Source organism: Amblyomma mixtum, chromosome 3, assembly GCF_055824585.1.
Source record: "Amblyomma mixtum isolate Tamu chromosome 3, ASM5582458v1, whole genome shotgun sequence".
Lineage (NCBI taxonomy): Eukaryota > Metazoa > Arthropoda > Arachnida > Ixodida > Ixodidae > Amblyomma > Amblyomma mixtum.
Genome location: NC_143014.1, coordinates 385483707 through 385498075, shown reverse-complemented (window position 1 = coordinate 385498075; position 14369 = coordinate 385483707). Strand labels below are relative to the sequence as shown.

Below are 14369 nucleotides of genomic sequence, written 5' to 3'. Positions count from 1 at the left end.
AACCATCTTGAAGATGTAGCCAACTGTCCGTAGAGAACAGGTTCGAAAAGTGGCTTGCGAAGATCGTGCAGATATCGGCCGTGGTTTTGCTTTGGGTGCCGTCTGGGAGTGTCACGACAAAGTGTCACGACGAGGACAAAGCAAGACAGACAAGAACGAGCGCTAACTAACAACTGAAGATTTATTCCGAAACACAAGCACATATAAATAGGAAAAACAAAACGAATCATACCAATCTGACATCCAGAACATCACATGTCACCCCCTGTGTACCTCAGTGATTTTGCCAAAAATCGGAACTCCCTATCAGAGAAGCGGACGGAAGTCTGGCTGATGCATTTATCTCCGCTGATACGCATATGAAACGCCTCCATGAGTTGCCGCACAAGTTGGTCCCTATGCCTGAACAGAATTGTTGCTTGGTCAAAGAGCGGTTTACACTGCAGCTTCTTATCACCGGCATTACAAGTGCGGCAATGTTTTGGAGGTTGTCAAGGGAATCTCCCCTTAGTAATCTTCGGTGTTCACCTGATCGCATGTGCTTGACTGATCGGAGCATTGAGTTCAGGAGTTTTTCATTGTATTTTTGTTCACATTAGAAAAAAAATAAACTTCTCTTTCTACACCTGATCGTTCGTTGACGCATCGCCCTGTTGGCAGATGTACATCGAACCACAGGATAGCGGGAGCTTAAACACAACTCCCCTGGCACAGGGAACGAACGGGGCTGTGTGCTTGATACTGCACTCACTTTTTTTTCCTTTCCTTCTGCCGCCTCCTTCCTTCCGGCTGCTCACCTGGGAACAGATTGAAGCCAACTTTCTAGGTGCGGAAAACACATCAGGAATGTTGTAACGTCCGGCTAGGTTCTTCAGCCCATGCGCCAACCTGTGCACGTACGGTATAACGGCGACCCTTCGAAGGTCTGTTTACCGGAGTTTGGGCCTCGAACCTGCGTTGATCCACCTTTCCAACCTCCCGCAGGCTTCCACGATTGTTTGCGGAGGGTACCCACTCTGTCTCAGCCTTTCCAACTGAAATGCAACACTTTCGTTCATGACATGTGCGCACCACTTGAAGACGGCCGCCTTAAGACAGGAAGTGACTATCACATTTTTTACGACTTTGGAGTGGCCAGATGAGTAACCAAGCACAGATTTATTGGCCCTGGGAGGGTATGCCCAACATACGTGTTTGGGGCGAAAATGCAATGACAGGTCTAGGAAGCTAGTTACACTTCGCGAAATAATGCTTTCACAATAAAACTTTCACGCACAGGAAACATGAGACGAAAACGTATTTTTGCGGTAATATTGTAGTCATGTCAGATCTGCTAGCGCAACTTCATGCGCTGATGAAACGTATGTCCTCAGGTCACATTTCCTCAGGAGTGGTGTCGATACCAGTTGTAACAGTGCACGTTAAAGAACCCCAGGTGGTCGAAATTTCCGGAGCCCTCCACTACGGCGTCTCTCATAGCCTTAGTTGCTTTGGGACGTTAAACCCCATAAACCAAACCAAACCTAATTTGTGCAGCCATATCTGGAAAGCAAAGCAGATGCAAGATTCACTCATCCGGTTCCGTATGCACGATGATTCTATTGACTTTGTCTCTCCCGATATCGGGACTATGCGGCACATTGTACCATGGCACTGAATCTTTCAATTGTTTTATGCACAGCCCTGTTTTTAAGGCGAGAGAAAAGGTGTCAGTATTTTGTGTAAACATGAGAAAACTAAGAAAAGTTCTCTGAATCGAGATGACACTAGATTCTTTTGAATACAGACTTCACTTCTTGGCTTTCACGGACAAATGTTTGCAGGCTGAAAGTAAATTAGTATCGTGGGATCTAAAAAGTTCAAGGGTTTTACAGAAAGTGTCGAATGTGAGGTGAGAGTTTATGCTAAAGTTAATCTCTTGTACGCAGTTTTTCCTGTGTGTTCGAATGTTTGCTACCACTATCGATCAACTGCCCGATGCGACGGGACACTGATTGCGTTAGCTTATCCTTCCCCCTCTGATAGCACCAAGAAATTAATTAAATATGTGAGTGGTGTTCTTCAATATGTTTCTGTTTTGAAAGCTGCCGTTGTCAGTAGGTCAATATTGAAATCTTGGTCAAGAGAACAGCAGGTTTCAAACGTGAAACACAATGAAGAACACCACTCACGTATTTAATTAATTTCTTGTTGTTATCAGAGGGTGAACGATAAGCTAAAATCAATGTCCCGTAGCATTAGACCGTTGTTCCATAATTCTAATAAACACGATGATGAGTAAAATCCTTGCTAGCCGCCAGGGGAATGCCTGTGCTCTCAGGTACGAAATACATCTCCGACATCAAAGATCCTCTGAAAAATCCAAATAAAGCAAAGGGGTGTGAATGAAGACTTTCAGTTTGAGGGACATCGTTTTGGAGTCCTGTCTTACAACCTAGGTACGCTTGTGTTGGCGTCATATACCACTTTCCTAACTGAAATATGCTTGCTGATGGTCAGGGGCTATGATTGTTCGTAGAATTATCTCGAGTGTGACTTTTCTTTTTCAGTTCATGATCATGGATACCAAATTAGTTTAAGGTGATCTCGTATTCAGAATCCCTTGCGATTGGGCCATTTGGAATACATTATTCATCTGTTGTTCCGCTCAGACGTAGGAAACTCGGGCGAGTGTACGGGGAAACTAAGAGGTAGAGAAACGATCACCTGATGATAGGTCTCCTGTAGGTAGCTCACAACTGCCTTCTCACTCTCGGGAGCAAACGATGAGAGACTCAAAACGGTCGCTGGACTGGAATACAAAGGGCAATTCATCGGCTTCGTCTACGATGGCCCTGCATACGTTAATCGCTACTCAATCTGAGTAGGTCGAAAGGCTGGGAAGACAACGATCACGCAGCTCTCGGAGTTGTAGTATCTGATGACTTCTTCGACGCAGCGGAGGTGACAACGAAGGTGAAGGTAAGTTCACCTAAAATGGAGGATCGGCATCAGCAGGAGGCAACCTTTGTGCGTGGTCCGCTTTAGAAATTCTCAGCTTGATCTGAGTGGGGCGCTGAACAATTGTTTTCGTGCGCAGAAAGATTGTGAACTGACGCGTGGCACCGAAAAGGCTTTTGGTAGTCAGGTTTTTGAAAACAACCATGAGATGGCGAAAAATTTGCTTTGAAATACAAGCGTTCGACCACTGTATCTCGCCTTTCCGTCGGTAGAGCGGGACAGGTCCTGCAAAAACATTTTTTTTTTTTACGGTAACAACTGACCTGAGGACAAAGCAGCCCTTGCGCAGGGAAAAACAGGAGTGCGTTCGAAACTGGGCTCGGCCTGCGAGGGCCGCAGCGGGGTTTGCACGAGCTTGTCCCAAACGTACAAGAATCACCGAAGTCCGGCCGCCCCCGGAGCCAAGTGGGGAGCCCCGCGGATATAGATGCCGGGCTTTCGGCACGGTACCGCACCAGGTGCCTTTGAACGCGGCACTGTTTCGAGCCGCAGGGTCGCGGCCGCCGTCGTCGCAATTTTACGCCTCGTTCCGACGACTGGGACCGCTATGCTAATAAGCACAGAAGATGCGGTGAATAAATGTTACTATAGTACGCAACAAATTTGGTACCGGCACGTGATTTACACATAGCTTCGGACTTTTAATTTTGAAGTGCTGAAATACGTTCTAAGGATTGCAAGTTCGCAAAGCTTTTTGCAGACCCAGTTTTGCGTCCGCCCTGCAGCTCGCCTGGATGAGGCAGCGCACATTTCATATAATCTCGCACTACAAGAGAGGGAATTTCTAATATTATAGCCTTGTGTGAGATGAACCGTGTGAATAATGTGGCTGTGAATAATATGTGCGAACATGCGGCTGTTGGAAAAGGAGATCAACGCGCCAGGAAAGCCGAACTCAAACGCGCCACACGACAAGATCGCTTACATCCCGAGGTCCAAAATGCTTGCGCCCCCAAAATCTGGTCAGAACGACGTAGACGCGAGTCCTCAGCACTGCGGGCAAGCCATTCTGTCGATGAAATTCCCGTTAATAGTGGTAACTGTTCCGCCAGTTTTAGTGCAGGAGTGCGATTTCGGCGTGATTAAGGAGTCGTACTTGACAGGAAAAAACTTCGGGAAACTTATCTTCAACTTAAGAGTATGTAACGATATAGTTAAACGGTCCCTACGGTCTCTAGGGTGTCTCCTGGCGCACCGCTTTGCAGACATCGACACAGTTGGTGAAATCATAAACTGTTTTATTGCACATCATCGTCCATATTATTCAGGTACGATAAGTAGTAACTCTAATTAGCTATGCGGTTCTTTCATGTAATTTGCCTGCTGTGCGGTGGGAGGTACTCGTACAAGGCCTCTATTTATCGCACTTATCGCACGTTGCTCAGTGACGGTTTCGATTCCGACTGACCACATTTGCTTTTTAATATCAGCAAAATATCTTTCCTACTCCGCTACCTTGTCTATCAATCAGGATTTTCCAGCGTCAACGATGCTGACGATGGGCTTCCGACCGAACGGGACCTTTCATGCTGTCGCGTAAAAAAAAAATAAAATTGGAGGGGACACTTAAGCTCCGCCTTAAGAGTTTACGACGCGATAGGATGATGGGCTAATTCCCACGTATGGAGAAGGCCGCTCTCTTTTTCACACTAATAGATCCCTGGGAGTCCTCATAAGCCTCCAGTCGCACTAGTAGAGTGGTTTAGCGATGGGCCTTGTGGAACCCAGGTTGCTCTTCCCGAGCTACCAATCATTAATTTAACTGCCACAGTGTGCAGTTTGATCACTATCCGGTGGGCAGGTTGTGACGACGCCGCATGATCACGTGACCTAGTTTGCCCATCCGTCCCCTAGGCTGCTCTCGGGGAACCACCTGCCAGAGCCATGCCCGTGATTTCTCGCTCACAACGCCGACGAGGACACCGGGGCCTTTAACGCTGTCGCGTTAGCACAGCGCCATCTATCCGATAGAAGGCAGTCAGATGCAGTGTTAACGTTCTTCGTTCTGATGGTCAATAACTAAGCAAATTATGCCCGGTAGTTCAAAAAAGAGACGCGAGCGGTGTTTGCAAATGAAGCGTCTATTTCATTGTCAATTCACACAGTAGTGGAAGGGTAAAATAACGTAATTTATCGGACACCGTTACTGCGCATGAGTATTGCCACGAGGGCGTTTCAAACCCGCAGCGGAGCAAACAGGTCAACTTTGCTGGCCACTGCACGAGGGCGTGATCCTATCGCCGCAACCGATCACGTCTCGTGTTAAACTGTAACAAACTTTTGCGCTGTGCGTTGCAAATGGCCTCTTCAACAACTACCACCCGCGGCGCTCCGCTCGTAACACGTTTCCCACAACCGGTAGATACCCGCCGCGGTGGCTCAGAGATTAGCGTGATCGGCTACTCAGCAGGAGTAACCGGGTGCGAACCGAGCCGCGGCGGCCTGCACTTCGATGAAGAGAAAACACAAAAGGAGCCCGTGTGCTGTGCGATGTAAATGCGCGTTAAATATACTCGGGTGGTCGAAATTAATCCGGAGCCCTCCACTACGGCCCCTTCTTCTCTCTTTCTTCTTTCACTCCCGCCCTCCTCCCTTCCCTCATGGTGCGGTTGGGGCTTCCACCGAGATATGTGAGACAGATACGGCACCACTTCCTTTCCTCAAAACCACGTATTTAGAGGTATATATAGAAGGCACAGTGACCAAATGACAATTTTCTATTTCACCACAAACAGCTGCAGGTAGTCAGCCCCCTTAGGCATTTCTTGCCAGAGCCGGAAATCAAAATGTGAAATGTCAACGATTCACACCACATTTTCACCATCGCGGCAAGGTTGAACAATGTGGTTGTTGCTCGCGATGTGAATAGACCGGAGCTGCATGACACCTATACCAAGCACCTGCTAGACGATAAGGCCGCAACAAAACGTGCGCGAAACGAAAAAAAAGTACCGCGGGATTTAAGCAATATATATTTCACGTTTGTTTTTAAGGCCGCCAGATATTCAATCAATATCAATGCGACTGGAATGACCGATCAACTAAACAAAATTATCGATTGGAAAGCGTTAACCACATATCTCGTGGCGTCAAAAAAGTAATTCGCTCTGAAACAAACCCGTAATGGCAGAAGAGCCCTCCTGACCACTTATGTGCACTTTTTAACGGCTTTTAGCGCTTTTAATCTTGGTAGCGGCAAGAGTACATGTCGTTTTTCGAACATTCATTCGTGTGGGTGTCATAAAATGACAAACATATTCAAAAATCTAACGGAAATAGTCACCCTTCGACTCAATACGTCCGCTCCCGCCACGAATGCCGATCACCATATCGCTGCTTCAGAAAAAAGCCGCATGATGCCGCCACCATCGCTGGAATGACCGGCCCTTGTTTCTTATTGAAGGAGGTGCCTCTGTAGGATGTGGACGGTGCGGCTAAACGGCGTTCCAGAGCATGTCACCCACAGGGCTGTACACATCAACGGCAAGGTCTACTCGTTCGACAGTTGCCACACGGCATGGAACTTGGTCAACGTGTTCATCTTTGACCCCGCATCGCTCCGGTGGGATGTGGTGCAGAGGTTACTTCCCGACGCCGGGCCGATTACCATTTCCCTCCCCACAGTTGTAGCGTACGGCCACTGCGCGTATCTGTGGGGCGGCCCGCGCAGCTCTCCATTTCCAAGTGTTCTTTATCGCTTCGACCCAAACACGATGACATGCAGCCGCCTGGCGGTGTCCGGTGAGGTACCCTCATCCATGTACGGCAGCACAGCTTGGGTTCTGGGTCACCGCAAATATATCTTCAGTGACTCTGACCCTTCTGCATATATGCGGGTTGTCGTGACCGTACTTCTAGCCACGTGGGCCTGACCAGCAGCAACCGTGAACAAGCGACGAGGCCGACAACCTCGCGACGGCGGTGGTGAAGTGGGGTGCTTGGAATGCCGCCCTCCGAGCCTAAATGGATTAGTGTAGCGGAGTGCAGGTGACCGCGGCAGCAGCGGTCAAGGCAGGAGCCAATGTCAGCAGCAACCCCAGCGGAAGCGGAGTGCAGGTTACTGGCAGCAGCGACGAAGGCAGGAGATGCGCAGGGGCTATTGTTAGAGCAACCACAGCGAAGCGGAGGCGACGTGGCGGCGCCAGTCACGCTGGCTGTTAATTGAAGACTGCTCTGTTCCCGACTCGAGTTCTGGACAACAGGCGGGGAGGCAGGTTCATTCACCTGCTGGAAGACTGCGGGAGATTCGTTTCTAGCCGTGCTGGATGAGTAAGCATCTCCCCCTTGCCATCGACCCAGCTGCGAGAGAGTGGAAAAGCCCGCACCTGCCCGGCCGTGGGTGGTAACACCAGCCTCTACTTCGGTCCATCCGATTGGACAGTGCTCTTCTAACATTATTCCCCAGCCAGGGATCTGGGGAATCCGAACCATATCTAACTCGGCTGTGAGTGTGTCCGAGAGAAGCCTGCTAGCTCCAGTCGACTCCGGTCGACGAAGACGTTCCCTTCCGCTGAGAGTCATTCTCAGTCACCCTTTGTAAATAATGTAAATAAGCGTATAAAGTTTTTCGTTACCTTCCTCTAAACCCAGTCAACCATCCGCCTCGTCCCATCACCGGTCCCCGGCCATGCTACCCGGGTCGCAACAACTGGTTGGCAGCGGTGGAATCGTCTGCGTGGTGTCCTGGCTCCGGTCTTGGTGAGTGTACTGCCTTCTCTCCTTGAGTATTGCCAGGCTTAGCATTTGTGCTGCTCTTCCTGGTAGTGTAAGTTGGTTGCAGTAGCCTGTTCGGATTTGAACCTTGCTTTGCACCAACATCCTTGAGAGACTTGCGATCACATTGTTACCGAGCATTTAAGGGCAGTCATGTACTGGCGAAAGCTGCGTAAGATGGACCTGATCTCCTTATCTGGGGAATTAGGGATTCTTTGTGGGTAAAATATGAAGAAATGGCAGGTTGTCAGTGCGATAGAGGACCTCAGTCTTGAGGATGATGAGATAGTGGAGCACTGGGAGGAATTGGAGGAACAAAAAAGAAAAGAGCTATTAGCGGAACAAAAAAGAAGAGGGAAGCAGGAACGGCGTAGGCTCCGAGAGGAGCAAGAGAAAAGAGAACTGCTTCAGCAGCAGGAACGGCGAAGGCTCCGAGAGGAGCAAGAGATAGAATGGCAGGAGCAATGTCGTAAGAGACGCGCTGAGCTCGTGGAACTACGTGAACGACAGCAGCAGGAGCTCGTACGTATGACTCGGCTTCTCAGATGGCGAAGGGCCCGGTATCGGTTGAGGACTTTTCGAAGAGGCGAGAGCTTCAGAACTTTCCTCGCGAGTTTTGAACAGATATGTACGGAAGAGGAGCTAGATCAGGGCGAATGGTCAATGATGTTGCTGGCTATCCTCCCTTGTGATGTCGCCGCCGTATTAGCGCGGCTGTCCGAGGAGGATGCCCGCAACTACCACAAAGCGAAAAGTGCCCTCTTCCGATACTTCAGAATTCGTGTAGAGACCGAGTCAAAAGGCCGAGGTGATGGCAGCGGGCAGCGCTCCCATCAGTGCTTCAGCGACCAGCCAACGAGCCCCGCTTGGTCAGTTACGCACAAAATAGTTGCGCAAGACAGCAACGACAAGGCAGGTGTGGCATCTTCACGTGTGTTTCCGATGTGCGCGCACCTTTTATCGCCTTATCTGGCGATCCTTCATAGCTTCGAGCTATCGCTATGTACACGTGCTCCTTCCTATCTTCCGGCCACTCGGCTGCTTATAAATACGTCCTACACTTTTGAATAAACGTTCATTCTTCTGGTTCTACTGGTTGTGCGGCTGCTTCCCTGGTTCGGCGTTCTGCGGGCACGCTATGGATATGCAACAGTGGCGACGAGGATGAACGCTGCCCATGCAGTGAAAGTCGACATTGAACAGGAACCCACAGAGAACCGAGAAACCAAGGCCAGCATGGCTCACCACCTTCCGGACTTCGAAGAAGGCAAAGATAAGTGGCAACCGTACCTTGTTAAAGTGGAAGCATACTTCGAAGCGAATGCGATTGAAGACGGGTCTAAGAAAAGAGCATTGCTGGTTGCCGCGTTAAATACGCATACGATTCAAGTGCTGGCAGGAAAGGTTGCCCCGCGCAAACCAAATGCGTTGACGTATGCAGAAGTCGTCGAAGTACTAAGTGAGCACTACAGTCCGAAGAGACACGAAATCACCGAAAGCTTCAAGTTCTTCAGTCGTTGTCAAGCGGAGGGAGAGCCGATTAATGAATTCCTGGTAGAGATTCGCCGAATAGCTGACAATTGCAATTTTGGCAGTGCTTTGGATCGCATGCTACGAGATCGCATTGTGTGTGGTATACGGTCAAGTGCCCTACAGAAGAAGCTACTGGCAAAGCAGGACTTAACGCTTCAAGACGCTGAGACAATGGTCCTTGCAACTGAGGCTGCGGATAGTGGCGTGGAACGCATGTTTAGACCGACAACGACACCGGGTACAACAACACCCGTGTTAAAAGTACGGGCGTATCAGACGGGAATTCGGCCAGATGAGAGGAGGGCTGCTGAGCATCAAGAATGCGCAAGGTGTGGTAGTACAAAGCATAATGACGCCGGTTGCTCCTGGTCTAACGCCCGTTGTTACCGCTGTGGACGACGTGGTCACCTCGCAAGGAAATGTCGAAGCCACGGCGCTCGGGGACAATGCACGGCAAGGACGGCGCAAACTAACGCCCTTTCAGGGACGGAAACCCCACTAGACGAGGAACACGATGCCGCCCACATTTGGACTTTGGTATCTCAACGAAAAAACTGTCTGGAACCACCGATCCGCCGAAAATTTGCCTGGGGAGGCGTGCAACTTAGCATGGAAGTCGATACTGGGTCGCCCGTTTGTGTCATTCCGCGTCAGCTGTACGATAAGCATCGTGAGCAATGGCCGAAACTCAAACCGTCCAGCCTGAATTTATCGTCCTACACAGGACGCCTTCCCATAGTTGGGGAGCTTGCGCTCCAGGTTTGCCATAAAGGGGCGACAGTAAAGTGTGCGCTGACTGTGTTGGACTGTGCGGGACCAAGCCTCTGTGGTCGTGATTTAATCCAGCAGCTGAACAGCGCAGGCGTTCCAGTGGTTCGGTTTGTAGAGGACTCCGTCTCAACAAAAGAAGCAAGCGAAGCCAGCGTGAACAACATATTCCATGACTACCACGACGTGTTCTCCGAGGAACTGGGGCTTATCAAGGGTCCTCCAGCCAGCTTGCACCTGAAGGAAGGCGCCGTACCCAAGTTCTGTAAGGCCAGACCCATTCCATACGCGTTACGCGAGCGAGTGTCACTTGAACTAGACCGCTTAGTTTCTCTGGGCGTACTGTCCCCGGTGGCTCATTCTGAATGGGCAACGCCCATAGTCACAGTGCTTAAGAAAGACGGTGCAGTAAGAATCTGCGGCGATTTCAAGGCCACGGTAAATCCAGCGTGTACAACAGAGCAATACCCATTGCCAATCATTGAGGATATGTTTGCCCAACTTCATGGTGGGGACTATTTCAGCACTCTTGATTTACGGGATGCATACAGCCAAGTGGCTTTAGACGATAACGCGAAGAAAGTTTGCGTCATTAATACGCCAAAAGGGCTATTTTGCTACAATAGGCTTCCTTTCGGGATAGCCTCTGAACCCGCAATATTCCAAAGAAAAATGGATGAAGTTTTGGCTGGCCTTCCAGGAGCGCAGGCTTATCTTGACGATGTGCTCATTTCCGAGAGAGCGAGTGACAGCGGTGAGAGGCTCAAAAACGTCTTAGAGCGCTTCCGAGAGTGCGGTGTAAAGCTAAGGATCGATAAGTGCAAGTTGCGTAGCCCAGCGGTAACTTATCTTGGTCATCGCATCGATCGTGATGGGCTTCATCCGACAGAGAAAAACCTTGACGCTATCATGCAGGCGCCGAGCCCCTGTAATGTGAGCGAGCTACGTGCGTTTTTGGGTATGGTTACGTTTTACGCGAGGTTTCTGCCGAACATGTCAACCACACTTGGTCCATTGTATCAGCTGCTTGAAAAAAAATGCACGTTGGCAATGGAAACAGCCTCAAGAGCTCGCGTTTGAACGTGCCAAGGACAGCCTTAAAACAGCCAAGGTTCTCGTTCATTTCGACCCTTCGAAGGAACTTAAGCTTGAATGTGATGCATCTCCGTACGGTGTGGGAGCTGTCTTGTTTCACACGACTGGTAACATTCACAGGCCAATCGGGTTCCGCTCGCGAACATTGACCCAGGCGGAGCGCAAGTATTCACAGCTCGAGCGAGAGGCACTGGCTCTGGTATTCGGCGTCACGAAATTCCGTGACTACCTTCTAGGTCGGGAATTTACCTTGGTGACGGACCATCAGCCACTGCTCGGCCTGCTGAGATCAGACAAGCAAACGCCCACAATGGCCGCCGCACGGATACAACGGTGGGCGCTTCACCTGGGGGCCTACCGATACCGGCTACAGTACGCACCAGGACGACAGATGCTGAATGCGGACGCCCTGAGCCGACTTCCGCTGCGGTCTCCGGAATCTGGCGACGACGGTGAGCCGCCCGAATATGTGCTGTCGCTGAACCAGCTGAACAATGGCGCCGTAACAACGCGTGAGCTGAAGGCATTGACGTCTTCTGACCCTGTACTGGTCGAGGTCAAACAGTACATACTACATGGGTGGCCCAGGAACACAAACGGAATGACCCGGGCTGTCCTGCCGTTTTTTGACCGTAAACTAGAACTATCCGTTGCACATGAACTGGTGTACTGGGGTAATAGGGTCATAATACCGACCGAAGCTAGGGAGCGAGTGCTGCATATCCTACACGAAAAGCAACAGGGTTCACCGGCAATGAAATCAGTCGCACGTTCGCTGTTCTGGTGGCCAGGCCTCGACAGAAACATTGAAGAGGTGTCTGCTCAGTGCCAGCACTGTGTGCAAAATCTGCCGATGCCAGCCGCGGCCCCCGTCGTTAACTGGCCTGAAACAGGCGAAAGGTGGTCCCGTATTCACATTGACTACGCGGGTCCGATCTGCGGAAAAATGATACTCGTAGTAGTCGACGCACATACCAAGTGGCTGGAAGCACTGCCTTTGGCGCATGCTTCAACGCAGACTACAATTAACGGTCTGCGTGACATTTTCAGCAGGTTTGGAATACCTCGCACAGTCGTTTCTGACAACGGTACCCAGTTTACCAGTGAAGACTTCGCGTCGTTCATGGCAAACAACAACATTGTGCACCCTCGATGCGCTCCATACCATCCCCAGTCTAATGGTGCGGCGGAAAGGGCCGTGCGAACTGTGAAAAATGGCCTTCGAAAAATGAGTAAAGGGAACCTGGAAGAGAACCTAGCACGGTTGCTTTTTAACTACCGGAGGACTCCGCAAAAGTCGGGTAAATCCCCAGCAGAGCTGCTTTTGGGCTATCAAACACGCTCACGCTTGGACACATGTTTTCCTCCAGCCCTTGCGGGACCAAAAGAGAGCAACGATGACTGGCTGCCACTACCTGGAAGTGAGGTATATGCCCGCAATTACGGTGCAGGGAGCAAGTGGACACCCGGCCATGTGAAGGCGACATCTGGATCAAGAATGGTGACAGTGGAAACATGTGACGGAGTCGTCCAGCGGCACGTAGACCAGGTCCGCCCGCGGCAAGAAGCACCAGGGGTTACCCCGGCAGTAACTACAACCACCACACATCCTAGTGAGCCAGACGAAGCAACACAACTACAGCATCCAAAAACTGTGAGCCCGGATGAAGACACCAATGCGCGGCGCATCTCAAATGGCAACGATTCTCCACATTTTCCAGCACCAGATATTCCGGTGGCCCCGTTGAATACGGGTGTCGCCCAGCAAGCTCTAAGACGCTCGACAAGAGAACGCAAGCCAGTGCTACGCTTTCATTTCTGAGGAGGAAGGAATGTGGCATCTTCACGTGTGTTTCCGATGTGCGCGCACCTCGTAGAGAGAAGCGTAGAGCGTAGAGAGCGTATAAGCGTAGAGAGAACTGCCAGTTCAGCAGAAACGGCAACAGGATCTGTCAATTTAAAGGGAAAGGAAAAGGACTGTAGCAATACCAGCAATAACAAAGGCACAAGCGATGATTTGTTTGAAAACGCTGGAAACAAAGAAATTTGTCACAGGGCAACATCGAACCCTCAGAGTCATGCCGATTGGAAAGGGAAGGACGAGGCAAAGGCAGCTCAGGGTCAGATAGACTGCGAAAAATCTCATCTGAATACAGCTGGTGAGACACCCGAGAAAGGTCCTTTGAAGGCAGAGGACGACAGAACGCCAGACAGTAAAGCACCGATCTCAGACAAAATCACTGAGGCGTGCGAATTTTCAGAGAGGCCATTACCTAGCACTGACTGTTGGGCTCAGGTAGTTTTGTTATGCGAGGAAAATTCCGCACGCGACGAGCCTCCGGGAATTACTGTGTTGGCTTTTGACGCTGCGGCGAGGGCCGGCACCTTAACACGTGACGGCACCGCAATACCAGAAAGCAGTCATGCGGTGAAAGCGACGGCTGAAAGATCGATTGTAAGCCAGGAATGCGCATCAGCGCTGCATCAAAACAAAGGTCATTTCAAGGATGAGGGAACGACGGCCGCTCGCGACCGAACACCCGAAAACGAGTTGTGGTTGAATGAAATCGCAGGAGCGGTGGATTTTTCGGAGAGACCGTCGCCTAGCACTGCAAGGAAAGCGCAATTGGCTTCGCTGAACGGCGAGAAAAATCGTGAACACGACGGGCCTTTGGAAATTGATGCTACGTCGAGTGCCGGCAGCTTAACACGCGACGGCGCCGCGATAACCGCAAACGCACGAAAAAGATGCGCTAGGGTAGCCTCGAGAAAGCGTCGGCGCGCAAGGAAAACAAAGGTGAACGGTTGCGCTGAAATGAAATAGGTACGGGTCATAAAGCCCGCGAGTTTGAGGACCGGCCAACCTTGTAACTTTGCAAAATTGCAACCACGGCGCTCAAGAGTTCATAGGCGTCGCATTAATGCCAATGTAACTGGGCGTGCGCAGTCTGGGTGTAAACCACCTGCTCCATTGTGGGACCGCAGCAGGGGTTGTCAGGAGACATGTGAACACTCCTGCTGCCTGAAGAAAGAAGCGCGCGGCTGCCGGACAAAAGGGCGTCGAAGAGCGCGCGCGGGTCAGACAGAGACGAGACATGTGGGAACCGGGAGAGGGGGAAGCGCCTCTCTTGTGTAAAGCTTTTTCAGCGCTGCCCGGGCTTTGCATGCCAGTCGCAAAGAGACGGAACTAATCAGGCCCGCAGCTTTTTGGAAACCTTGGCTGGTAGAACGGCAGCCCGACCACGCCGGGCGCGACTGAA

The 14369-nt window shown here is 50.7% G+C and overlaps 1 protein-coding gene across 1 annotated transcript; it reads left to right on the top strand.

Annotated features, from left to right (window-relative positions):
* The first annotated feature begins 10829 nt into the window (after positions 1–10829).
* On the top strand, positions 10830–12931 carry LOC149357085 (uncharacterized). Its single transcript, XM_089584431.1, has 2 exons — positions 10830–11561; positions 12480–12931. Exons 1-2 carry the CDS (start codon positions 11420–11422, stop codon positions 12929–12931), a joined length of 594 nt encoding a protein of 197 aa, XP_089440557.1. The 5' UTR covers positions 10830–11419.
* The last annotated feature ends 1438 nt before the right edge of the window (positions 12932–14369 follow it).